General features: G+C 45.3%; 2 protein-coding genes across 4 annotated transcripts in view; one reads left to right on the forward strand and one right to left on the reverse strand.

Annotated features, from left to right (window-relative positions):
• The window catches only part of SAMHD1 (SAM and HD domain containing deoxynucleoside triphosphate triphosphohydrolase 1), an 89,652-nt gene that overhangs the window by 15,023 nt on the left and 47,094 nt on the right, over positions 1 to 27,535 (forward strand). For all 3 annotated transcript variants that reach the window (XM_050918613.1, XM_050918611.1, XM_050918612.1), the window contains 5 exons: positions 15,987 to 16,059; positions 17,717 to 17,877; positions 19,995 to 20,110; positions 22,118 to 22,188; positions 23,110 to 23,265. In XM_050918613.1, coding sequence (XP_050774570.1) covers positions 16,054 to 16,059; positions 17,717 to 17,877; positions 19,995 to 20,110; positions 22,118 to 22,188; positions 23,110 to 23,265 — 510 coding nt within the window. In that variant the 5' untranslated portion in view covers positions 15,987 to 16,053. The remainder of the gene's footprint in view (positions 1 to 15,986; positions 16,060 to 17,716; positions 17,878 to 19,994; positions 20,111 to 22,117; positions 22,189 to 23,109; positions 23,266 to 27,535) is intronic.
• On the reverse strand, positions 3,449 to 5,287 carry LOC127031604 (uncharacterized). Its single transcript, XM_050918649.1, has 2 exons — positions 4,532 to 5,287; positions 3,449 to 3,881 (listed from the first exon to the last, which is right to left on the reverse strand). The coding sequence occupies exons 1-2, from the start codon at positions 5,273 to 5,275 to the stop codon at positions 3,873 to 3,875; spliced, it is 753 nt and encodes a 250-aa protein (XP_050774606.1). The 5' UTR covers positions 5,276 to 5,287; the 3' UTR covers positions 3,449 to 3,872.

The following is a 27,535-nucleotide window of genomic DNA, read 5'->3' on the forward strand; positions in this document are numbered from 1 at the left end:
TTTCTTGTGGTAACTCCACTAGTTTCCTTGGTACACTTGGTGACATGAGGCAAGCTTTCTTAAATTGTACTTAACTTTTCTTTGTTTAAGCCCATAACTGTTATTTCAGGTCTCATTTACAAATCAGATTCTTTAGTTCCTGTCCTCTTTATAGCTGCCCTTTTCTGCTGATAGTTACCATGTGTCCTGTCATTGCTATTTTCTCCAGATTAACCATGCATAACTCTTAACTTTTTCTCATATAGACTTATTTTTCCAGTCAATTTTAGTGTTCCCTGAATTTTCATGTCATTTTTGACAAGCCTCAAACTGAACATGCTACATCTCTAACCGTTACTAGATACAGCATGTTAATTGTTGCCTGTTTCACTCAGGATATACACTGTGTTTTAAAAAGTATTGTTGGATAACTCCTTTTCATTCTGTTGTCTTGTATAACCCCCAAGGTCCTTTTCAATGACACTAGTGTCTAAGCAGAATTACTCTCTCTAAGATGGTGTCAGTGTACTTTTTTGCATTGTTCAAAACTCTTCTTAAATCCATTGTTATAGCTTTGCTATGGTTAGATTAAGATCAAATTTCTCTTTAAAGCTTGATCCTTTTAAGGGCTTGTCTACACTTAAAACACTACAGTTGCACCACTGTAATGTTTCAGTGTAGACACTGCTTATGTTGATGAGAAGGTTCACTGAAGATCTGCAGTGGTGCAGCTGCAATGCTGAAGGATTTTAAGTGTAGACGGCCCCACAGATTTTCTTGAAACTTGATGCCCCTCCTAGGGGCATCGAATTCTGTTTTAGTGATTCAGATTTGGGGCCATTCACCATGGGGCTCCTGAGATATAGCACCTGAAAATAAACAACCCAGCTTTTCTTAGGTTTCCAGAATCTCTCACTTTTTCTTTGGTCACAGGTAGAGATCAAACTAAGGCTGAGATCATTATACCAGGTAGCAGTACTGCAACTCCCTCCCCCACAATAACCTTGTGGGACCTCCCCCCCCCCCACTGTTTGTTTGAGTCAGGACCCCTACAATTACAACACTCTGGAATTTCAGATTTAATTAGCTGAAATAATGAAATCCTATGATCGTGAAATTGACCTATATCAATATGCCTTTGGTAGGGCCCTAACTATGTTATGTGGACCATGGATTAGATTTCTCTCACAAGCCCAGTTAGTAACTACACTTTGCAAACATTTCAAAGTGAAGTGAACACATTTCAAAGTGAACATATCACCATTCCTCTCTATCAAAAGCATAGAGAAGTGAGGAGGAGCACTGAGGAATCACATCAGAACTGTGTGGCCTAGTGGAAAGACCACTAGACTGGAATTATTTGTAGCTCTGTCACTGGCCACCTGGGTGACCCTGGGCAAGCCACTTCAGCTCTGTGCCTCAGCTTCCCAGCTGTAAAATGAGGATAATGATGTAAATTTGTTTGAAATCAACTGATGGAAAGCACTGTATAAAAGCTAGGTCTTTTGATTATTGCCTGGCCACAGTAGCATATCAGCTGCAAACCTACATGAGGCCTAAAACTGTCTAAGGGCTTGACTACACTTGGAGGTGTGCAGCGCTGGGAGTTACAGCTGTCTTCGTACAGCTGTGTAGGGACAGCGCTGCAGTGTGGCCACACTGACAGCTACCAGTGCTGCAGTGTGGCCACATTTGCAGCATTTGCAGCGCTGTTGGGAGTGGTGCATTGTGGGCAGCTATCCCACAGAGCACCTAGTCCCATTTTGGCGCCATGGGTTGTGGGAAGGGGACAGAAGGGTGCGGGTCATTCCGCTTCCTGTCCGAACGCCCCATGGTACAACGCTTCACATCCCATCAGTCACTGTTTTTCCGTCCATGTTTGGCGCCATCGTGAGTCTCCCAGCGGTTTCTGTGCAGCGTGATTTCTGTGGGAAATGGAGCCCGAGCTGCTGAGGACTTTGCTGATGAGTGTTGCCAGCACATCACGTTTGGCAGTTGAGCTATTCCTTCAGCTCCAAAGTGACAGTGAGGAGTCCGACGATGATATCGAGTCGCCTGAAGCGTGTGACACTAAATTGCTTGTGGCAGTAACAAAAATGCTCAGCGCCGTGGAACGCTGCTTTTGGGCTCGGGAAACAAGCACTGAGTGGTGGGATCACATCATCATGGAAGTCTGGGATGATGAGCAGTGGCTGCAGAACTTTTGGATGAGAGAAGCCACTTTCATGGGACTGTGTGCTGAGCTCGCCCCCACCCTGCGGCACAAGGACACGAGATTGAGAGCTACCCTGACGGTGGAGAAGCAGGTGGCTATTGCAATCTGGAAGCTGGCAACTCCAGACAGCTACCGATCGGTCGGGAACCAGTTTGGAGTGGGAAAGTCGACTGTTGGAATCGTGTTGATGCAAGTTTGCAGGGCCATTAATCGCATCCTGCTAAGAAGAACCATGACTCTGGGGAACGTGCAGGACATTGTGGATGGCTTTGCACAAATGGGTTTCCCTAACTGTGAAGGGCGATAGATGGGATGCATATTCCTATTCTAGCACCACCCCACCTAGCACCCGAGCACATTAATCGGAAGGGGTATTTCTCTGTGGTTCTTCAGGTGCTTGTGGAGCATCATGGGCATTTCATTGACATTTACACAGGCTGGCCTGGAAAGGTGCATGATGCACACATCTTTCGGAACAGTGGCCTATTGAGGAAGCTGTAGGCCGGGACTTTTTTCCCAGACCGGAAGATCACAGTAGGGGACGTTGAAATGCCCATTGTGATCCTTGGAGACCCCGCTTACCCGTTAATGCTTTGGCTCATGAAATTGTATACAGAGAAGCTTGACAGGAGCAAGGACCGGTTCAGCTACAGGCTGAGCCGATGCCAAATGACTGTAGAGTATGCTTTTGGCCGTTTAAAGGGGCGCTGGCGATCTTTGTATGGGAAGCTAGAGTTGGGGGAAAGCAGCATCCCTGCGGTTATATCCGCATGCTGTACCCTCCATAATATTTGTGAAGGGAAGGGTGAAATATTCAGTCAGGGATGGACCTCCGAGGTTCAACGCCTGGAGGCTGAATTTGCACAGCCAGAGAGCAGGGCTCCTAGAGAGGCCCAGCACAGGGCTACAAGGCTTAGGGATGCCTTGAGGGAGGAATTTGAGGCTGAAAGCCAACAGTAATGTTTGGTGCCTTGCACGGGAGTGAAGTGCAATGGTTACAATGATTTGCAGTGCCTGTTTTTTCCTTGGGGTACGGTATCTTTCACTTTTTGCAATAATAAAAACTGTTTTAAAGGCCAAGAAATCATTTATTGAAAAGAAAGTAAGTAAAAGGGCAGGGGGGTAGAGTGGTGAACTGTACAGTTACAGGTTTGAATATGTCCTGCCTGGAGTGCTGTGCAATGACTGCTGCACTTCAGGTTGAAAATGCTGCATGGTGATAGAGGTTGAGTGCAGAGGGTAAGGGTTGTAGTTCTCAGGGCTGGTAGGTGAACGTACAGGTGTTGGAGGCAGCTGGTGGTGGTAAGAACCTGGATGCTGGAGAAGGGGGTTTTGAGCTGACATTGGGGCACAAGGGAGAGAGCTTTGGGACGGGGGAGCGGGGTAGCACAGTAGTGCTCTGCCTGCATGGCTACAAGTGACTGGATACAGTCCGTTTGGCGCACCAGGAGGCGTACGAGCTGCTTTGTGCTTTTCTTCTTAGCCAATTCCTTTCTCCTGCTTTCTCTTTCCCTCCAGTGCTGCATTTTTTCTCTCCAGTCCTGCAGCTTCTTACTCTCTCCGGCAGACTGATTCATAACTGCTTTCACCATATCTTCTTTGCTTTCTCGTGGCTTTTTCCTCAGGTTTTGTAGCTTTTCAGCAGTCTCTGATACGGCCAGTCGATTAGTAGTAGTAGTCAAGGACACTGTTATTAGAAAAAAGACAAAAATTGAAACATTTAACAGAAAGGCAGCATTGTGTATAATCACAGTGAAGGAGTTTACAGTCTCACTTTAGCATACTTTCCACATACCGCCCACAGCAGCGAAGACATGGTGAGTAAGGAGGAATGAGTGCAGGAGTTAATTAATTCTGGAAGCCATCTCGCTGCTGCAGCTCACCTGGGAAGGGGAACTGATTGGTTAAGCAGAGAGCTGCGAGGGGACCTACACTGAACACTATCCCTACATTTTCCACAGGAGTTAATCCTGGAAGATATCTCACTGCTGCGGGTTACCTGAGAAGCAAGGGAAGGTCTTCTACAGCAATACGGATTCCGCCCTGGCCCCTATGCAGCTTGCCTGTGTGCAGCAATGCTCTCCCCACCCCTCGCGGCACAGTGGCGCGGACGCGTTAGCCTGACTGGGACAAGGACCACAGTGGCTCTCCTTATAAACTTGCCTAAGCGCATTGCCCACGCTCTGGCTGAAACTTTTGAAGAGATTACCAAGGCCGATTACCGCGACGTGATAGACCACATCAATGGGCTATTCCACATCTAGGCGTGCATGCATGCAGCCATAACCCCGCCTCCTCTCCCGAAACATTTCCATCCTGAAAATAAAAGCTGCTTACCGGGAACCCTCTCCTCTGCTGCTTCTTCACCAACAAGTTCCAGCTGCTGCGACTGGCTAGCTTCCTCCTGGCTTGAGAGGAGCTCCTGGCTGCATGCCTCCTGGGACTCCGGGGGGTCTCCCCCCACCCCAGTACCCTCACTCTCGGTTTCCTCCCCCCCTCCACCTCCCTCTCCTCTCCCTGCTCTGAACTGTCCATCGTGATCCTCGGATTGGCAGTGGGGTCACCCCCAAGTATCGCGTCCAGCTCCTTGTAAAAACGGCAGGTCGTGGGGGCAGCACCTGAGCGGCAGTTTCCCTCGTGGGCTTTGCAATAGGCACTCCACAGCTCCTTTACTTTAACCCTGCACTGTACTGCGTCCCGGTCATGGCCCCTTTCCATCATGGCCTTTGATATCTGCCCATAGGTATTGTAATTCCTACAGCTGGAGCGCAGCTGTGACTGCACAGCTTCCTCACCAAAAACACTGATGAGGTCCATCAACTCGCCATTGCTCCATGCTAGGGCTCGTTTGGTGCGTGGAGTCATGGTCACTGATTGATTGCACTCCACACCTGGCTGAGCAAACAGGAAGGGGATTTTTAAAATTCCCGGGGCATTTAAAGGACTGGTCACCTGAGGCCAGGGCAGTAGAGTGCGAACTGATGAGCAGAGTGGCTGAACAGGTATTCTGGGATACCTCCTAATACCCTGGAGGCCAATTACAGCTCTTTTGGTGGCCACACTTGCGGAGCAGTGCTGCATCACCAGCGCTGCAATCGTTATTCCCGAGGCAGAGCAGGAGTACGGCCAGCGCTGCAGCCAGGGAGATGCAGCGCTGTATGTGCCTTGCAAGTGTGGACGGTGAGTAAGTTGCAGCGCTGCAGCTCTCCAGTTTAGCCAAGCCCTGAATGACCATTAACTCCTGCCAACAAACATTTTTCTTTCTGTTTAAAAAAAACAAACAAAAACAAAACTCCCCAAAACCTAAGAAATTAAATGGCAAAAAAATTAGTTAATGCAGAGGTAAGGTCTCCTGGTGATGGCTTGTGCAATTCCAGAACATAAAGTTCAGCAAAACTTAGGGTTTGGCTATACTTGCAGCTGTACAACGCTGAGAGTTAAAGCTGTCTTCGTACAGCTGTGCAGGGAAAGCGCTGCAGTGTGGCCACACTGACAGCTACCAGCGCTGCAGTGTGGCCACGTTTGCAGCATTTGCAGCGACGTTGGGAGTGGTGCATTATGGGCAGCTATCCCAGCATTCAAGTGGCTGCAACATGCTTTTCAAAAGATGAGGGTGGGGTGGAATGTGACAGGGAGCGTGGGGGAGACAGAGAGAGTGGATTTTTGGAGCTGACCCTGTGTCAGCTCCCTGCCTTGCAAGTTCTAAGGACTTGAAGATACACAGCACCAACCTTCAATCATTTTAAAAGTTTCAACCCCTTCCCCCACCCCTCTCATTCACTAAATGCAAATAGCCTTCAGACCAGAAAAGCAGCTGCTCCAAAACGGACCCCCCGTCTCCCTCTCCAGGCTGCTTCTCTCCTCAAGCAAACACTAGCTGTGGACATTCATCCCCCTCTGCTCGAGCAAACAGTAGCTGTGTTCATTTTTTAGATAAGCAGCTCTGGGAGCCCCGAGTTCACAACAAAACAAAGAGTGTTATCTTTACTTAAAAAGCATTATGAGAAGGTTCTGGAGGTCAGTTATAGCGTAGTAAGATTAATCACTGTTTACAGTAGCACTCCAGCGCTGCGGCACCAGTGCTGTTCTCTTTATTCCTCTCGTCCATGTGGAGTACAACCAGCGCTGTAGCCAGGGAGATACAGCGCTGTATGTGCCTTGCCAGTGTGGACGGGGAGTAAGTTACAGCGCTGTAAAGCCACCACCAGCCCTGTAACTCAAGTGTAGCCAAGCCCTTAGACTTCTGAAAACCACAATTATAGTTAATGTGTAAACACCTAGGCAACCTTTAATCTGCCCTCTTTGAATTATGCCCCCAAACAGCCATAACACATGTACTTGCACTCTGCCTTTTCACTGTAATGGACAGGCACCTCCTACTCTTGCTTTATGCTCAAATACTCAGCCTCTTCCCCCAGCAGAATACTACACCTGTAAAATTTAATAGCTCCTTCATACCCTTTTAGAACCCTTCACTCTTGCAGTATCCTGTGTGCAAAACCTATACTTTCCCTTACCCATCACTAAATCCACAGACTGCTCTACAATCCTACCTCATGACTGACAATATCCATGACAAGAAAACCCAAGTGCCCTGCTACTGATACAGCCTACACAATTCTTTATTGAAAAGAAGCAGACTTGAACCCAAAGGTACATATGGAACTCTTTCCTTTGGTAACACAAATGAGAGGGACTCAGACCCAGATCTCATATCACAATCACAGTCCTTCCATGTTGCTGCAACTAATTCCTCCACCATTCAGTACAGCTACACGAAACATGGTGAATGCAGTTGGAATGCATGCACATAATTCTCAGTGGCAATTGCCAGTTCCAAGGGGTCAGAATTAAGGTTACTTGGGCATTTACATTAATGCTATTTCCTGGTTTTCTGAAATCTGAGGTTTTGCTGACCTCCATATTTTGGAGCTATTACCAGGCAACCTTAACTGCATTAACAAAGTTTTCTTCCAATTCAAATTGTAGTGTATGTGTGGTGTCAATTGGATTATCCTCCACTGGGCACATCTGTTTGTACCTGCCATAGTATAGCTGTTCATCACGTAACAGGTAAAGTTGGAATGGCAGCTATTTTTTCCTGGGTTCTGGATCTTTCTCTAGGTTAGAGTTTTTTCTCTTCATCTTCACCTATCCCGACCTTAGCTTTGTTAAAAATGTATATCTTGAGGTTGAATACTGACTAATTAAAAATAAAATGAATGTAGATTGCTGCAAGAATTCTCTCCTGTACTATGTCCTGTGGCTACTCCCACTCTGGGATGTGTTCCCTGTGGGCAGGGGCAGAAGAACTTGTTTAGGCCATGTCAGCAGTGCAGACTTTGGTTTATGCAACTTTCAAGTGGCACAAAGCCCCCACAGTTAACATGTGGCTCAGACATGTGCATGCTTGGCCAATTATATCAGCACTTTGCATCAACATGCACTCCTGGTAAGTAGGCAAAGTGCAGTGTATCATGGATAGATGCCCCAATGTACAACGTAACACCTGTCAGTGCAGTGCCTTTTGAGAGATTTTCAATGAGTCACTCTGGGAGCTAGGGGTCAAGTTCTCATCATGCAGCTGTCTCCATTACATAACGCCATCCCTATCTCATAACTTTGATTTTTTTTAAAAATCCCACGAACCCGTGTGACGCTTGTTGCTGTCTATCTGTGGCAGAAACATGGAGCTCACACAGCTCTGCACTGTTGTCACGAACATTGCAAACACAGGATGCATGATCTTCCGGTGTTTTCAGAACCACAGGAAGTACCCCAACAGCAGACATGACAATTTCTTAAGCACAGGTTGTTAAGGGCCACAGCGAAAAACAATTCCATTGTTGGCATTTGCAGAGCAGCTATAGTTGGTGGAGCACCACTTTTGGGCCTGAGAAATGAGCAGTCTGGTGGATTGCATTGTAGTGCATGTTTGGGATGATGAGCAGTCTGCAGAACTTTCAAATATGAAAGGTCGTGTTCCTGAATCTGTGTGCAGAACTTGCACCAGCCTTCCAGTGCAATGGCACCAGAATGAGAGCTGCATTGCCTGCTGAGAAGCAAGTGGTGCAATGCTGGATTGCCACAGGTCAATGGGAAATCATTTTGGAATTGGAAAATACACAATGGGGGCTCTTTTCATGCAAATGTATAGGGTACTAATCATCTGCTATGCAGGACATTGACTCTCAGCAATGTGCGGGACATCGTAGATGGATCTGCAGCTATGGGGCTTCTGTACTGTGATGGGGTGGTAGATGGCGCACACATCTGTATTTAGGCCCCAGCCCATCTTGCCACAAAGTACATCAATAGGAAAAAAAGGGCTGCTCTTCAATGATTATGCAAGTGCTAATGGATCAGTGGGCATGCTTCACTGTTACCAGTGGGGACTGGTCAAGGAAGATGAATGATGCTCGGGTTTTTTAAGAACAGAAAGCTGTTCAGAAAGCTGCAAGCAGAGACAGTTTTTCCTGACTGCCAATGGTAATCTGCCAATGTGAAATGCCGATAGTGATCTGGCTCATGAAGCCGGCCACCTCAACAGTACTAAGAAAGGATTCAGCTACCAGCTCAGCTGCAGAATGACATTGTTTACTCACATAATTAGATTTCAGTGAGAAAAATATCCCAATGGCTATAGCTGCCTGTGTCTTGCATAAAATTTGAGAAGCAGAGGGGGAAAAGTTGCTCTCAGGGTGCAGGTGGAGTGGCTGTCTGCTGAGTTTGAACAGCAATACACGAGGACTATTAGAACAGCTGAACACAAAGCGGTTCAGCTGATGGAGTCCTTGAAAGAGCGCTTTAGTGATCAGATACATTAATGTGCTCTACCTCCCCAGAAGTTTTGGGGAATGTTAGGAATTGGAATGTACATTACTGAATATCACACTGTCTTTTAATGACCCTATATATTATGTGGTGCTTACAGTATGTGTATAATTACTGTGTGTTTTCCACTGAACTTACGAGTTCTGTAGTCCTGTTCAATTACAGTGAATGTATGCTTTTGGTAGCGCTATGATTTTAGCTGATTTCTCACTCCTGAGGGTAACACAGGCATAGAGCACAACTTCTTCTGATGTCCTGAAGCTGTAGGGGCCTATATGCCACTAGCCCAGTGGTGCCAGCCAAAGTCACTGTGGAGTGGCATGGGAAAGTGTCCTACCATGAAGGAAGAAATAAGGCAGCCGTCCCTAGAAATCTTCAGGAGAGGGTTGCAGAGTACCTTCATGAAAGTTTCAGGGAGATCTCAGGAGGACCCAAGGGACATCCCTCTGTACATGAACTACTCCTCATGTCCCACCTCCCACCCAGCCCTACAGGGAAATGAAAAGCAGATAACACTACTTCTGTTTGCTGGCATTTCCAATCTTGGCTGCAATGTATACCTGAAAAGTTAGGCATGCACCACCGTTACCTTCAACATGCAGTTCAGACTCTGCACCAGTACCAGCATGGCCCCAAAGGGATCAGACATTTACTGTCACCAGGGAAGCATCACTGGTTCATCCTGCATTCTAGAGCAGTCTGAGACCTACATTTCCGCAGAAGACGTTTTTGCTTTCCTTTGTCCTCAATCTCATTTCAAGTCTAACTTTGGAGAGAGACATTGTTACATCAGAAGAAGATGTCACCTTGAGGACATGGGTCTGCTCTCCTCTTCCATCTGCAGACCTGAGTACCCATCCATTGGTAACAGTGGTTCAGCTGGTTGACCGAGAACCAATCTTCTCATGCAATAAGTTGGAGGACCCAGATGAGACTTCAGCCCTACATAGGGAAGTGAGTCTGGACAGAAGCCTGAGGTTCCATTCTCCATCCAGATATGATTTTTCTAAGGGATGAGTGTTTCCAGTGCCCTGGGTTCCACCCCAACTGGTTGATGCCTTAGACTGGCATTACTGGGGTCCTGGGACCTTTACTCTTGGCATCCTGTTCCATGTGTGCACCTTATCTACCCTCTCCAAGCCAACACCAACCAGTTTTCTTGGACTATGAGGAAGTGGAGCCTGATCCAGCAGTTAAGACAGATCTAGCAGCTATTTCATTGTTTTCTTTGAATGAGGTAGTCACCCCATCTTTGTCTCCACCAGATGATCACAGGTAATATGAGGAGCTCTTACAAAGAGTGGTGTCCAAGCTCCAGATCTAGCTCAAAGAGGTTCAAGAATCTCAATGTGAACTGTTGTAGTTCATTGCAATTCTCTGGTCCCAGCCAAGCAGCCTTCCTGGTCAACAAGGCTATTATAGACCCAGCCAAGGTAACATTCCTGCCTCCTGCATTCCCACCCCAAAAAAGGCTGAGAAGTGCTATTTCGATCCACCTGTAGGAGTAGAGTTTTTGTTCACACCCAGTACCTAACTCGGTTGGTGGTGCAAGCAGCTGCTGAGAGATGCAGGCTGCAACACCCCAAGATGACACTTTTGGACAGGATGCTAAATGCCTTGACCTATAGGGAGAAAAGTTTTCTCCATGACAAGCTCCGATTCAGAACTGCTAACCACTAGATCCTATTCGCATAATTGGTGAAATAGTATTTTGCTACGTTGTTGGACTTCAAAGACCCACTCTCTCAGGAGAATAAAGCCCAATTCCAGAACTTAAATGATAAGCATGGAATAACTGAACAACAAAGATCTGGGTAACCGTGAAAAGACTTTTGGGAAACTGGCAGATCACTACATCTGTTATCATTTTAGATTTATGAACTTTGACTCACATATTAATGTATTTTACCTGCTTTAATCCGTCAGTAACTCATATATTTCTTTTCTTAGCTAATAAATCTTGTTAGTTTTACTAGAGAATTGTTGCCAGCATTATCTTTCATCTGAGATCTAGAGTACCAAATTGTTCTGGGGTAAGTGACTGGGACTGGGAGTAACTTAATGTAATGTGATTTTTGGTTTTAATAATCTTTTATCACAAAATTCAGTTTGTCTGGGTGACAAGATAGGCTGGAGGGTCTAAGGGGACTATCTGTGACTCTATGATAAGACTGGTATAGTGATCCAGGAGTTCACATTTGTTACTGGAATGGTGAAATCTAGTGATAGATACAAGCAGTTTGGGATGTCTCTCCCTGTTTTTTGACAGTCTGCCCTGAGAGAGGCACTCTCAGTTGTGAGCCACTCCAGACAGCGGGTATGAACTGTTGAGGTTCTCCTGTGCTCCCATCCCATCCCTAAGTGCTCATTCAGCTGCCCTGGACTTGATTTATAAGAATCTGACAGGCTAAGAACTGACACTAGGATCAGAGATTCTCATGGGATGGGAGGGTACTATACCTATCTCAGTTCTGTTGGTTTTGAAATTCATGGATCTGAAGACTTCTTTGCTACACAGCCTCTGTAAGAGATATGGTGTCACAAGATCCATCTGATGCTCCAATAAGGACTGCCTACAGAACCTTGAATGCAAAGACAACGGGATCCTTCAGAGAATTAAAAGGTGCATTGCAGAGAAGATACAAAGTGCTGTATGGCCTATTTCAGATTTAGAGCTTAATATGACAGGCTATGAGAACCACTTTGATATTCCTTGAATCGGACACAATAAACATGCTGGTGGATCTGTGTCTCTGATCTCTCATAGGAGGAAATTTTGTTAGCATATTATTGGTCTCTGGGTTACCTACCTTCAGTTATAACTAGTTTGTAGTTCTAAGCCAGGAAGGAGACTTTCCAGGTGTGCTTCTGGCTCCACTATGGAAGACAGTGTCTGCGTTTGGGTAGTGTCTTTAGTAATCCCTTTTATGTGTAGTAGAAACACAGAGGGTCACTCCATCCTTAGCTTTAGTAAGCCTTTCTTGGAACCAAGGACCACATGGGTTCAATGGAGGATTTGGCCCAGCATCTCATAAGGTCTCAGTGTACATAGCTTTGATTTCTCCAGTCTTGGCAGGAACAGTTGCTCCTAATGATTGAGACAGCCATCATCTACACTTAATGGTGTATGAAATTTGTTTCCTGGCCACAATCTGAATGAGATTTGCTGCCTATCATATAATGTGGACAATGAGGTTCATTGAATTTGGCTCTGGGTTCCAGAGACAGAACTCTTACTAATTTTCATAAGTGTAAGAGTCCCCTTCTGTACCTTAGTCACATTTGTCTCTTTACACATCTGTGGAGTCAGAGCTGGCCTCTGTCAATAAAACTAAACTGTACCTTACCCCTTGGTCTTTCTATGGCAGCAGAGTATTCCATTAAATTCCTGGCTGTCATAATTATTCTTCCTGAATGGTTGGGTGTTTTTGTGTGTAGATATGAACCTCAATAGTGTGTCCACACAGTTTTCCCCTAATAATTTGCATAAACAAGGCTACTTTCATACTATTTAGAAGATGTGTGGTCACTGACGCCTTGATATATTCCAGACCTGCAAACTTTCCTAAAATGGACAGGTTCCTTACTGGTGCAGTTACAATATAGCTCTAATACCAGGCTATATCTGAGGCCTCAGCATGGCTCTTCATTGCTTTACTAGTTTTTATTGACATTAGGAACACCTGAGCCACACTGTCTCAGTACATTTCAGATGCTTTATTTCATAAGATGGGGGAAAACATGTCCTCCAGGGAGTTCTCTTATTTTCCTGCCACATACAGTAATAGTCCTAGAAGGTATAAGGGATTATTCACCTTGATTTTCATCCACTCCAAGGTTTTTGATCTCAGTGGGAGATGTGGCTCTACATAAAGGTACCAGAGCTGAGAGCTATTTCTCTGACTTGCATGGCTTTTCTCCCCTCATAAAATCCGAATCTGTTTTAATTCTGATGGACAACAGTGTGGGAATGTATTACACAGACCACCAAAGAAGGGTTTCCTTTAGTCCAGCTGTTCTCAAACTTTGGGTCCGGGACCTCAAAGTGGGTCGCAACCCCATTTTAATGGGGTCTCCAGGGCTGGGATTAGACTTTCTGGGGTCTGGGCCGAAGCCCACTGCCCAAGGGCTTCAGCCCTGAGTGGCGGGGCTCAGGTTATAGGCCCCCCCACCTGGGGCTGAAGCCCTTTGTCTTTGGCTCCCTGCCCGGGGTGGTGGGCACAGGCAGACTCAGGGCTAGGTCCCTCCTCCTGGTATTGTGTAGTAATTTTTGTTCTCAGAAGGTGGTCGCAGTGCAGTGAAGTTTGAGAATCTCTTTTCTAATCAATTGTATCCAGGAAATTTTCCGTTTATACAGTTCAGTGTTGTCATTGGATGTCTCCAATATCTCATCAACCAAGGAAAAATGATGTATTGATAGCATATTTGAAAAGAGTTTTTCACTCAGTAGTACAAGTGCAAGGGGTCTATTGTATATTATCTTGTTCTACAAGTGGGGTAAATATCCCTGGGAAAAGGTTTGAGGTACTCTGCTTGTGTATAGTTCTGATCCAAAGACAAGCAAGTTGTAACATCAATATTGCACTCTCTTCCTACACCAAGAGCAGGAACTTGTTACGAGTTTTTTTGACTATTGGTCCAATTGGTACCAAGTTGATGTCATTAGCTATGATTCGAGATGAGCAATTTTGTCATCAGTATCATGGTGTATGCTATTAATATCCATAAAGTCCAGCTTTCCAAACAGCTGGGTCTACTGCCTGTGAGATAAGGCAGAAATCTTCACCGAGGTTCATAGTTTCTCTGGTCAACACCTTGACTCTAGATTGCTTGGTTTCTTGATTGTTATGCTGAGGTCTAACAGAAAAACAAGAGTTTGTGATCAGTCAAACCTGCTGCGTTTTGAAAGAGATCTCTCATTTGGGCAGTGGACCTGATAAAGTCCTTGGTGATTGCTTTAGACTGTTTAAATGAAGATGCCATTCCTAACAGTTACTGAGATGGATGCCTAATGGTTAAGCTATCTCCTTCACGTTGCATTTTTACTGAACAAATGGTCCTGCTCACATCTCTGTCCCAACAGTCTAAAATGTCTGAGATTTCCATCTCTCTCACACCTCTGGAGTGTCTGTGTGTTCCTGGGCTTCCTTACCTGTCTCCCTGAACGTAATCGTACATTTGCATGTTCAGAGCTTATCTACAAGTTTCTCCCATCACTTGGAGAAATGGAGCTTAACTGAGGAGCCAATCCATCAAGGTCCAAAGATTGTCCATTTATCACACTATGTCAATCACAGTTAACTTGATCTGACAGGGCTTTATCTTCCTGGAATTGTCAGTCCTCATCCAGGACAAAGGCAGCATCCATGGCATGTTGTCATGTTGTCTTAGTCACATCATATTGTATGACTGATACTGCAGATATGTGTGTGTTGGGAAATTTTTTCCTTCATTAAGACTTCTTTTGGGAGAGCAAGATCAGTTGCTTCTATTAACTCTTGACCTGGCATCCAGAGCTGATTTTTCATCGACAGTGCTGCTGTGCTTTTTTACCTAAAACTCCACAGCCCACCTTCCTGAGGATTGTACTACTTGTTAAATTCCCACAAGTGGGACTATACACAGGCCACTTGAGGAAATGAAGGTTACATTGTTACCCAGGGTTCTTTCAACCCAAAGCTCTTGGTAACTTTTACTCTGTGCGAAGTGGTGTCCGGAAATAAATCAGGGGAGACGTGGCCGTCCGACCAATTAGATGTCTGGCACAAACAGGACAACACGAGTGCTTTCACTTAAAGCTGAACTTTACTTACACAGGTCCGCTACAGATTAGTAAAATACCCCCAACCTTTGATAATTACCAAAGCTGAATGTGACTCTCGAGTGAAACAGCGGCAGGCTTCCGGTGGCCAAAACTTCTGTCTGCTGGTGGGGACCGCAAGATGTATCCAGAGGGAGAGTCCAAAAAGAGTCTCCCCAAACGAGTCCAACTGTCTCAAGCTTTTCCCCCTTATTTATACATTAGTAATAGAATGACATATCCCTTAAAGAAAACTTGTTAAACAAGCAGTTCCAATGGGCAAGCAAGAGGCTCCTTCTGATTATTGATTAACCAGGTGAGGGTTTTTCCAGAGTTTTCAGCCGTGAGACCCCAATAGAGATACATGCATTTTAAAAGAGCAGGAATCAGCAACTTCAACACAATTCTTATCAGGAAGGATATGGGGTCAAGGTGTCCTTTCTGTGGCACCCCCTGCGCCTTTAACAATAAGCCATAGTGGTTTCAAGCACTTTACTGGTTTGCCAAAGGCTCCCCGTACAACATACCCTATAATCAGAGTTCTTTCGGATGAGCCTCTGCCTGTTAACTTTCCCTGCCCACCTTCCGTATTACTTCAGAATTCCCGAATTAGTGGAAGGAACTGACTGGTGGTTGGGGCCACTCAGCCTTTTGTACACTCAGAACCTTCCAGTATGCAAGGGAGCAGGAAGGGGTGAGTGGGCCCCAATGGTGACTGCTTTTGAGAAGGTTCTGGAAACTCATGGCATTGGTGCCATAATCCCAGAAATGAATGTAAAGAGGCTCATCTCGAAGAACTCTGTTTACTGGTAAGTGACCTTCATTTTCCTTGTGTTCATGGTTTTGAATTGTAGAACAAGTGGATTTAGCAACCTTCACTGTTTGCAAACCATTTTGTATGGGTATGCACGTGATTTATTTTCCTTGCCTATCTTAACCTCAATGAGGTGCTAGCTTTTATAAATGAATGTTTTTAAAACTATTTGAGATGCTTTCCTGAAAGCCATAGTAGAAATGCATATTGCTATTTCGCATTACTATAGCAAATGAGGTAAAAAATAATGAATTTATACAAGCAGCTTTGTAAATATTTAAATTAGTGTTAGTTATTTTGCTTTTCAATTTATAGTAATTTTCAAATCTTCTTGATATTTCCAGACCCTTGGAATTGAGACTGAAATTGCTTGTTTGCCTGCAAAAACTAGAACAAAATCATGCTGATATAATGAAGGTAAGTGTAATGTCATGTTGATCTGGAACCAGGATCTAAACTCTCAGGAATTTATTCCTATTTTGAAGATGGGACTTGGGTTCGATCTCCCCACCTCCCCTCCCCCCAGTGTCATTTGAGGAACTGTTTTAATTGTATTTACATGAAAGAATCTTAAGGTAATGTGTTGTTGGAATAATTATATTTAAGTGATATAAAAGTAGGTAGGCAAAGGAAGATAAAAATAGAAGCGCTGCTTAACATATCTGGGCATGTTTCTGTACTTGCAATGGTATTGTGCAGCTGAGTCCTTTCTAATAGGTGAAACAGCTTCTTGCAGGTCCCCATTTAGTATTATGTGACAAAAGGGCAGGTGTTGGTGTGGTCCATCCATGCTTTTCTTGGCGTGAGGACTAAGATGCCACCTCTTGCCCCTGCTCTTGGGGCGCCGAGGGCCCTGCTAGTGGCCTGGGAAGGTGGTGGGGGAGGGGTCTGGGTTTGCTCCTCACTCTGAGCCCCAGCCTCTCTCAACCCTGCAGGTTTCTTAGTCTGTTCCCCCTTGGGTAGGGCTACCCTCGGTCCTTGATGCTGGGGGAGGGAGCCTGCCTGCCCTGCTGCGGCAGGGTCTCCTTTCCTCTTGGTTCTCTGGTCTTTCAGTTGTCAGCAACACACCTCCAAACTTCAGTCCTCTCTTCTTCCTCGCACACCCTGACTGCCTGAAGCAGGGGGGTTTTATTAGGTTCCTGACAGGACCTTAATTGACTACAGGTGCTCCAATTAACCTGTAGCAACCCTCCCTAGTCTATGGGAAACCCCGCCTTAATTAGCCTAGGGTTTATATATTTCCCCTCTACCACTCTCCCACTGCTCCCTGGCCCTGCTGTGTCATAATTATCATAGAAGGCACATATAGAGAAAGAGTATTAATATTAAAAGGGTAGTTGTACAGAGATATTGAAATTAAATAGTAATAATTTTTGTTGCCTCAGTCTGCTTTACTTAAATATTCGTAATTAAGTCTTTACCTTGTGCTTTGGCAGAATGAATTAGCAGATTTATAAGGTATTTAAATTTGTATCTTTTGTAGTTCATTACCAAAATGTTTCTAAAATGTATAATTTTACTTAAAGATGACCTACAAAAAACTTAACAAGTTGGAGTTGCCTTTTTTTGCTGCTTTTTGTTGTAGAAAGGAAGCCTGGATAATTTATTCTCTGCTTGCTGTTGTTCCTAACCCTGTGAACTCTGTTTGTATTTCTAAAAGCAAGCAATGCCAAGTCTGCTCTTTCCTGGCATTGGTGGTGGACTCTTGTCTCAGAAATGTAGTGTGGGCTCTTACTTTAATTGACAGAGTAGGTACATTGACTCTACAATAATACATCCTTTTTTCCCATGTGTTAGGAATTTGAATTAAATAGGAGTCGACGAGGTTTTAAACTGGCTGGCTAGAAATCCCTTACCCTCTGTTATTTAGCTGTAACTCTTTTAATGTCCTAACTTCACTATTCTCCAGTACTATGGCATTTTCCAGGATAGACAAGAACTGAATTTTAATGTTTAAAAAAAAAATGTATTGACAACTTTTCAGACTTCCTTTATCACAGAGAGGCAAGCCCATTCCTTTTTTTGTAGGTCATATTTTTAAACCTTAGTTTCAATGGTGTTTGAAATTTTCTAGGTTTTTAATGATCCTATTCACGGCCATATTGAAATACATCCTCTCCTCGTTCGAATCATTGACACACCTCAGTTTCAACGCCTGCGATATATAAAACAGCTGGGAGGTACTTACTATGTTTTCCCAGGAGCATCGCACAACCGCTTTGAACACTCCTTGGGGTAAGGCAATATTCTTGTGCATATAAATCTCCTCCATTTTGATTTCTCTGCCAAGGTTATCTTCCTTTCCACCAATCTGGAGCGACTGTAAGGCTGGTCTGGTGTATTGTGTCTAGTTGGAACTTAAAACTAGCATTTTAGACAATGAGGATACACTATCTGAATTGTTACTTGAGGTTTGTTTCTAGAGATGAGCAAAAAAAAATTACTAGGCTTTGAGAAACTTTTGTCTGAGAGTGAAAAGATGGTGGTACTTCTCGGTTTAGAGATGAGAGGATATGATAGAGGTAATAATATGTAGGGCTTGGCTACACTTGAGAGTTACAGCGCTGGTGGTGGCTTTACAGCACTGTAACTTACTCCCCATCCACGCTGGCAAGGCACATACAGCGCTGTATCTCCCTGGCTACAGCGCTGGTTGTACTCCACGTGGACGAGAGGAATAAAGAGAACAGTACTGGTGCTGCAGCGCTGGAGTGCCAGGGTAAACAGTGATTAATCTTACTACACTGTAACTGACCTCCGGAACCTTCCCATAATGCTTTTTAAGTAAAGATAACACTCTTTGTTTTGTTGTGATGCCTCACTTTGTTTTGTTGTGAACTCGGGGTTCCCGGAGCTGCTTATCTAAAAAACGAACACAGCTACTGTTTGCTCGAGCAGAGGGGGATGAATGTCCACAGCTAGTGTTTGCTTGAGGAGAGAAGCAGCCCGGAGGGGGGGACAGGGCGTCCGTTTTGGAGCAGCTGCTTTTCTGGTCTGAAGGCTATTTGCATTTAGTGAATGAGAGAGAGGTGGGGGAAGGGGTTGAAACTTTTAAAACGATTGAAGGTTGGTGCTGTGTATCTTCAAGTCCTTAGAACTTGCAAGGCAAGGAGCTGACACAGAGTCAGCTCCAAAAATCCCCTCTCTCTCTCTCTCTCCTCTACCTTCCCTGTCACACTCCACCCCACCCCCCTCTTTTGAAAAGCACGTTGCAGCCACTTGAACGCTGGGATAGCTGCCCATAATGCACCACTCCCAACGTCGCTGCAAATGCTGCAAACGTGGCCACACTGCAGCGCTGGTAGCTGTCAGTGTGGCCACACTGCAGTGCTTTCCCTGCACAGCTGTATGAAGGCAGCTCTAACTCCCAGTGCTGTACAGCTGCAAGTGTAGCCAAACCCGTAGAGAAGGTAGATCATGCATTAATCCTTCCCTTTTTTCATAACAAGAATAAGAGGTCATTCAGTGAGATTGAATGACAAATGTAAAGTTAATAAAAAGAAATATTATTTTATAATGAATAATAAACCTATGAAATTCATTGCCGCAATATATAATTAGGGCCAAGAGGTCAGAAGAATTAAAAAATGGTTAGGTATTCCTGTGGATAATGAGAATGTCTACAGTTGCATAAAATAGGATTCAAAATAAGGGATAAAAGCTCATGCTCCAGGGCATAAGCCAATCAATAACTAATTGCGTTAGAAAGGAACTTCCATAATCAGGTTATTCCCTAGTTGTTCAGTGATTTATTTATTTATTTATTTGCATCCTCTAAGGCATCTGGTTACTGGCCATTGTCAGGGTACTGGATTGGATGGACTAGTGTAAACAATTCCAGTGTCTCTCTGGAGGTTGGAGAAGTTGAAGGAAATAAGGGCAGCCATCCAAGCAGGAGCAAGCTTGTGCAGGGACTTGAAAATGAGGATAAGGACTTTGACTTTGTGGTAGATGAAGGAAGCCACTGAAAGGGTTTGAATTGGAGTTACAAGAAGATGATGACTTTGGTAGCAGAAATTTTGACTGACTAATGTGGGAAGGAGGGGAGAAAGCTGTAATCAAAGGGTATTCTTATGACGTTGAGATGGAATTCTTGAGGTCAGGACTCCTTGATGTGAAATCTGTTGCTTGTTTCCTTCAAATATTTTTTTCCCTGTTGTAGGTTTTAAAAAAGAAAATAGCTAGCTTCCATAACAGGACTGAAGTTTAGGTTTTGGGCATCTGTTGCTGCTCTCTACTGCACTAGAGCTATGATTTACAACAGCCAAGGCAGAGTTGAATTGGCAATTTCTCTTGTTTGTTTACTAAACCTCAAATTATTAACTTTATCTCATATTTTCTGCCTGGAACAGGGTAGGCTATCTGGCAGGATGTCTGGTCCGGGCATTACACGAAAGACAGCCAGAGTTGGAAATAAACCAGCGAGATATTCTCTGCGTTCAGATTGCTGGACTTTGTCACGATTTGGGTAAGCATCTCTTTAGAACAATTGTTTGGTAGCTTAAGTGATTGCTAGATGTGACGAAATGCACCCATGTATTCACTCCCTACATGCTATTGTAATAATCTTCCCACAAGGTATGTGGGTATGATTTAAAAACTCATAATTTGCTTCTCAATATTGTCCTGAGAAAATGTGTGGCAGTGCTGTATATGAAGTTACAAGATTCACCTGTATGATGATAAGACATGTTCCAAACCCCACAGCCCTTCCCAAGCAGAAGTTGGCAAATAGGTCTGTCCTAAACAAAGGAATATGTGCTTGCCTTAATTTGCTTTTAAGCAGTAAACAGAGACTCCAAGCAGGAAGGGAAAACAAAGAAAGCTCAAATAGGTGGGGAAAAAAAGGAGCAGGTAACATCATTGCATATAGACATTTTGTATCTTGGTTCTCAGCTGGAAATGTTTTTCAAGATGGTAATTGGAACTATGAAAAGCCAGGGCAAACACCCCAAGACAGCCTCCCTCTGTCTGTCTCTTGCATCACACCTAAGAAGACAAAGGAAAACAGCCATGGACTCAGGGCAGGGAAGGGGAGAGGTCCTGACCTGAAGAGTTTGGTCAGTAACCTTGCTGGAACATGTGGTGAGAAGTTTTGCTTGAATCTAATATAGTTTGTTAGGCACTAGTAAGCATTTTGTCTTTATTTTTCTTGTAACCATTTCTGACTTCTATGTCTTATTACTTGTACTCTCTTAAAATCTCTCTTTGTAGTTAATAAACTTTTTTTATTGTTTTAGCTAATCACACTATTTAAGTTGAAGTGTCTGGGTAACTCTATTTAAATAAACAAACTGGCATATTACTCCCTTAAAAGAGTAACAAACTTAATGTATTTGTACTGTCCGGGAGAGGGCTGGGCAGTACAACCATACATGTCTGGGTAAAAATCTGGGGCTGAGAGTGTGTTGGGGTCACCGTGCAGTATAAACAAAGCTGGTGAGAGCCAGGGTGTAGCTGGCAAGCTGAAGTTACACACAGACACTGAGGGTGTTTCTGGAAGGCTGTTTGTGAGTTGTCTAGGTGGGAGTTACTACCAGTAAGGTATTGTAAGGCACCCAGCATTGCAGGGCAGAGGTGACACAGCTCCCCACTGGTTTGAATTGTACCCTGGTATGTCACACTGGGTCACTGCCCACCCCTTCAAATTATTATTGAAATTTGGTATGTGTGATTCTTCCCTGAATGGTTTGAATGTCTCTGTCCCTTCCAAGAGACATGGTGGGTGAGGTAATATCTTTTATTTGATCAACTTCTGTTGATAAGCGAGACAAACTTTTGAGCTTACACAGAGCTCTGAAGTGACCTGAAGAAGAGCTAAGTGTAAGCTCAAAAGCTTGTCTCTCTCACCAACAGAAGTTGATCCAATAAAAGATATTACCTCACCCACCTTGTCTGTCTTAATATTCTGCGGTCAACATAGCTACAACATTCTATATCTCTTCTGCCTTATCTAGTAACATTTCAAAGTGAAAGTGTTAAAGTAATAGACTATTAATTGCTTTCCAGATGTTTAATACATCATTAAATTTTACGCTGCTCATCCACTACACTGCTGACACAGAGCATCTCGTGTGCTCAGCAGTACTGGAGCTCATATGCAACACTGGATGTTAGATCTGGGTTTATTGAGCTGAAGCAGTGATTAGCCAGAACACTGCAGTTTTCCTGATGCTTCTTGGAAAGTGTACTAAGATCTTTAATTTCCACTTGGACAGAAGGGAGAGAGGATGAAGATGGACAGAAGGACCTCTAGTTTAATCTCCTATTTGAAGAACAGTCCCTGTAAAGTTGCTGTATCCATTCTTACTCCAATGTCTGCATTTGTCTAGTGTACTTACTGCATTTGAATCTTATTCTCCCATTCTGTGAAAAAACAGTAAAATGAAATGAGAGAATGCAAATTCACACAGTTCCTACTTACATTTTTGCTGACAAACGTTTCAGATTAAGCCTGTACACTCTTATTTTTCAGGTCATGGACCATTTTCACACATGTTTGATGGAAGATTTATTCCACTTGCTCGCCCAGGTCTGAAATGGAAGGCAAGTATTGTACATCGAGAACAATATGCAAGTGAAATATGGCACTTAAATATTTTTTGAAAGGAAAAGGTAATTCACTTTTAAATATATGAGCAGTCAATAGTGCCTGTTTTGTGAGCAGACAATGGTGTTCTAATCTGAGAGACAAGCATATTTACCGTGATTAAATTTCAAAAAAGCTTTCTCTCTTCCAATCATGGTGATACCCTTTGTTCTTTTTATTCTATCTAATTATATCCAAGCTGGGGAGGAGCAGAAGGAATTTTCCTTTTCTTTGCACATACTCCTGGCCATTCTTTCTTCATGTGAGCCTGGGACAAGAACAACATTGGGGGTAAAAACGAAGTTGGCATAGGCCCTTAATGTATACGGGGTAGCTTTGCCCACAACTCAGATTTTATAGGCATAAAATATTAACTGTAGACAGAGTAATTAAAACAGAAATCTAATATAAAAAGGTAAAAGTATGTTCAAAATTTAGATTTTAATTTTTTAAAATTGAAAGGTTTTCTAGTACTGTTTGGAATTTTTTTTAAATGTAACAAAAATGTTTCCCTATATTCTCTGCAACCCTCATTGTGCTAATACGTGAGAAATGGAAAATTAACCTAACGGAAAATGAAGATGGTCAATATCAAAATTACTTTTCTTAGTATATTAACTTTCCCAGGATTGAACCTCCTGGATATGAAAATACACGCTTAACAGTCCAATAGTCAAAATTCGACATACATGCACTATGGACAAATTGACATTAGTATGAGAACCTTAACTTTTTGCATTTCCCGAAGACAGCTTGGTCCAGTGGCTAGAACAGGTACTTGAAGTTAGTCTCTTCCCAGCTCAGACATTTGACTTTGGCTAAGTCTGATAGCAGCTTGTGTGTTTTGATAAAGTAACATTTATACATACTTTCTGCAGCATGAAACTGCTTCTGTTCAGATGTTTGAACACCTGATTACTTCCAATGGGCTAGAAAAAGTCATGGAAGATTATGGTTTTGTCCTGAAAGAAGATATGGACTTCATCAAAGAACAAATAGGAGGACCCCTAGATACAACCCCATGTCGGGGTTTGGTAAGTCAGTTCTCTGCTTCTGTAGAAGTTATTTTAAATGCTCTTAAATTTAAGTGAAATAAAAATATCATTTTTGCTGCTATTCTCGTTTTAAGCTTTATCTGTGTAGTTTCTGGGACGCTTTCAGACACTAAAGTTAAGAGGTCAGTGTGAAAAGTTGTCATAACGTTACTTTCAGCATGTTCCATCCAAGCATCTCAAAGTGCAGAGTGCATTGTTAGCAGTTGGTGGATTCACTGATATGCTAGGCACTCAAACCTTCAAGAAGTACAGTCCCTCCTCCAAGAAGCTCAAAACCTAAGGCCAGATTGATAAGTAGACAACTACAGGGAAAGGAAATGAGGCAGTTTTTGTACAAAAGTCAACTTGTTTATGGTAAACAACTTTGTTGAATTGGGTCTTTAATGGGAACTTACATGTGGACAAGGTAAGGACCTTGATGAGCTTGGAGTTCTATCATGCATAGGGAGCCACAAGCAGGTGATTCAGCAAGAGGCTGACAAACAGGTGAACAAGGCTGGAAGTACTGAAGCAGATGACACTTGATCAGAGCAAGGGACAGAATTATGTACAGTATTGAAGGTGGTGACCAAAAGGAAACTTGATGAAATGGTGATTGGGGAGCCAGTGGAGGGATTCAAAGAAGGGAGTGATGTGATCAAATGAGGCAGGGAAGGAGAGTTTACAATTATTAATCTTCATAACCCAGCGAAACAGCCACGTCTTATCCCGTTATGCAGATGAAGAAACAGAAGTACAGATGTTGAGTGACTTGCCCAAAGTTATACATTCAGTCACTGGCAGAGCTGAAACTAGAATCTAGACATCCTGGCAGCATGCTTCTCTGATGACCAGACTGTTCCTCTAAAGGGAAACTGTTCTAGTAGGGGAGATTCCAGTCACTGCAGCAAATTACAAAGGCTTACACAAAAAACATATACGATAAATGGAAAGCCTCTATCTTGACAGCTTGATACAAAATAGAATTCAAAGATTCAGCTTTGTCTTGACAAACATTGGTGTTTACAGATAATTTATTTGTATTACAGTAATTCTTAGCGGCTACCATCAAGATCAGGATCCCCTTGGTACTAGGCAGTATACAGACACTGGTGCCTGCCCCACAGAGCTTGTGTTCTAAATAGAAAAAACAGACTGATAAAATAGATAACATAAAAGCAAAACATTTGTTAGTTGCATTTCCTTTTTTTTGCAGTATCTTTTTTTATGGAATTTTAAAGTTGCCATGAAGGATAGTACGTGGTTAAACTCACAAGAAATACTAATACACGTGAACCATGCATCTTACAATAACTGTCATTCTTCTTCGAGTGGTTGTTCATGTCCATTTCAAGCAGGTGTGTGTGCGCCGCGTGCATGCCAGCTGGAAGATTTTCCCCTAGCAGCGTACGTAGGGTCAGCCTTGGCGCCCCCTGGAGTGGTGCCGCTGCAGCGCCCTATATAGGGAACCGCCGACCCTCCACCCCCTCAGTTTCTTCTTACCACTGGTGATGGCTAGCTGGAACCTTGCTAGCTGATAGCAAGTTTAGCAGTGTCTCGTTGTTAGTGTATATAGTTTAGTCTTAGTTTGGATCAGTTGTACATAGTTGTTAGTTGTTGAGGGGGGGGGCTCCCCCCAACGTAGTTGTCACCCCGCTGGGGCATGCCCGGGTCCCTGGGGTTTAAACTCTGCAAGGACTGCGGAAAGTTTATGCCAGAGTGACCCGCACTCTGCTTGCTTGAGGTATCTCGGAGAGAGCCACCAGAGACTGGTGCAGTATCTACAGGGGCTTCCGTCCCAGGACTCTTAAGGACAGAGAGCAGAGACTTAGAGTTCTCCTGATGGAGGCAGCCTTGCAGTCACCCTGCAACCCAGAGCCAGCTGATCTGGCGCCCAGCACATCATCTTCGGTGCATAGCGCCCCAGCACCGACATCAGGACTTGAGGCCCAGCCCAAAGTCTCTAAACCCCAGCACCGGAGGGAGTTGGGTCATAGGAAGTCAGCCTCCATGCGGCACTGCTCACCCTCTCCAGTGCCCGCAAAAAAGAAGAGGCCTGTCAGGGAATGATTACCCTGCCAAGACCTCAAGAGGCCGACGTCGTCCACCAGTACAAATGGACAGGCTGGGCCACAGCCTCCTGCTGCTCCGTCGATTCCCACACCGGAGAGAGGGCGGTCGAGTCCGGACCGGCCAAGATCCCTGGACCTCAGCGGAGACATGCATCTTCCTTCGACGCCAGAGACCTTCGAGGCGGACTCCGACTGCTGAGACTCCCAGTACCGGCATCCCCGCACCGTGGCAGGGAGCCACCGACCATGGCCCGTCCCCCAGTACAATCACGGGGCAAGGCGGCCATGATGTTGCCTCACTCCCCGCCCCGTGCCACCCGGGTGGCACCAGGGCAGAGGGAGAGTTCCCCGCCCCTGCGGCACCGCTCTCCGGCGACAGTGAGTACCGCTCCCTCCAGGTCTTCCTACTTGGAGACCTCAGACTCAGAGGCGGACTCCTACTGCTCCAGCAGATCACGGAGCAGGAGGTCAGCTTCGCGGGCGAGCCACCAACTGTACCCACCACAGTGGCAACAGCAGTGGCAACTGCCCTCTCAGAGGTCGTTCTTGACCCCTTGGGCCTACCACCAGTCAGCGGGTCAGGCATTTGGCCCTCACTCCAGGTCTGCTTCGGTCTCCTTGGCGTCGGTGGCCCCAGCGCAGTTGCCTCCTCTACCGGCACCGTCGCCTGGCAGGGATGTGCCGCATCGAAGTTCAGCACCCCCTAGCCAGGCAGCGGCACTGGCGGTGACCATGGTCCGGGCTCCGCAGGTACTGCCCGACACACTAAACTGCTCTCTGTCGACGCCGGTACCGGCCGCGGTGCTGCATCTGGAACTGGCACCGGCCCCCAACCACAGTGCCGTGTGCCGCAGGCCCCTGAAGGGGTGGGTGGGCCGGAGGAGGGTCTGCTACAAGTGATCTACTCCTCCTCCTTCTCCTCCCCAGACGAGGCGGTCTCGGGCACGGCTGCGGCACCTGGAGGACAATCGGATGCTCCAGCAGTTGCTCCGGCGGGCAGCTCAGAGCTTGGCGATCCAGGCGGAGGAAATTGAGGTGGACGTGGATCCAGTAGTGGATATCCTGGACCCCTCGGGCCCATCCAGGGTAGCCCTATTGTTGATCAAGACAATGGCGGACATGTCCCGCACTTTATGGCAGACACCAGCTTCATTGGCCCCCACCGCCGAAAAGATAGAGAGTTGTTACTTTGTACCCTCCAAGGGCCATGAACACCTGTACGCCCACCCTTCCCTGGACTCCCTGGTGGTGGATGCGGCCAACCAGAGGGAGCGTCAAGGGTTTCTAGGGTTGACGCCAAAGAACAGAGAGGCCAAAAAGTTGGTCCTGTTTGGCAGAAAAGTGTATTCCACAGGGGCCCTACAATTACGTATAGCCAATCAACAGGCCATTGTAAGCTGGTACGGACAGAATACGTGCTCGGCCCTGTCCAAGTTTGCCGAACTCCTTCTCCAGGATTCGCAGATGGAATTTTTGGCCCTGGTGGAAGAGGTAAAATTCATATCCCGAGCTTCCCTCCAAGCATCCCTGGACGCGGCAGACTCAGCCTCACGCTCGCTGGTAACGGGCCTGGTCATGAGATGGGGAGCCTGGCTTCAGGTCTCAGGCCTTTCCCATGAGGTCCAACAGACCATCCAGGACTTCCCCTTTGAAGGGCAGATGTTGTTTTCGGACAAAACTGACAAGCGTCTGCATAGCCTAAAGGACTCGATGGCTACTCTTCGCTCGCTGGGCCTGCATATTCCAGTAACCCAGCACAGGCAGTTTAGGCCGCAGACGGCCCCATGCCCCTGCCAACCTCAGAATCACCCGGATGTTGGGCGCAGGCGTGGTAGGAACGGCAGGAGGCGGCACCAATGTCAGCCCTCTGGCCAGTCATCCGGCCAGGCGAGACCGCCATCGAGGCCCAGGCCGCCTATTTGATAGTACGGTCGAGGACAACCTACCAATCAGGACTCTGGATCCTTCTATCCCTATCTTTGGGTCACGTCTGTCCCCCTTCTATCATGCCTGGTCCGGAATCACGTCAGACAGTTGGGTGCTTCGCACTGTGGAGAGGGGATATTCTATCCAGTTCTCCTCCCTCCCGCCCCACCAGCCCCCCTCTCCGTCCCTCTTCAGGGACCCCTCTCATGAGCAACTTCTAATTCAGGAAGTGCAGGCCCTCCTCGCAGCAGGGGCAGTGGAGGAAGTTCATC

This window comes from Gopherus flavomarginatus, chromosome 11, assembly GCF_025201925.1.
Source record: "Gopherus flavomarginatus isolate rGopFla2 chromosome 11, rGopFla2.mat.asm, whole genome shotgun sequence".
Taxonomy (NCBI): Eukaryota; Metazoa; Chordata; order Testudines; family Testudinidae; genus Gopherus; species Gopherus flavomarginatus.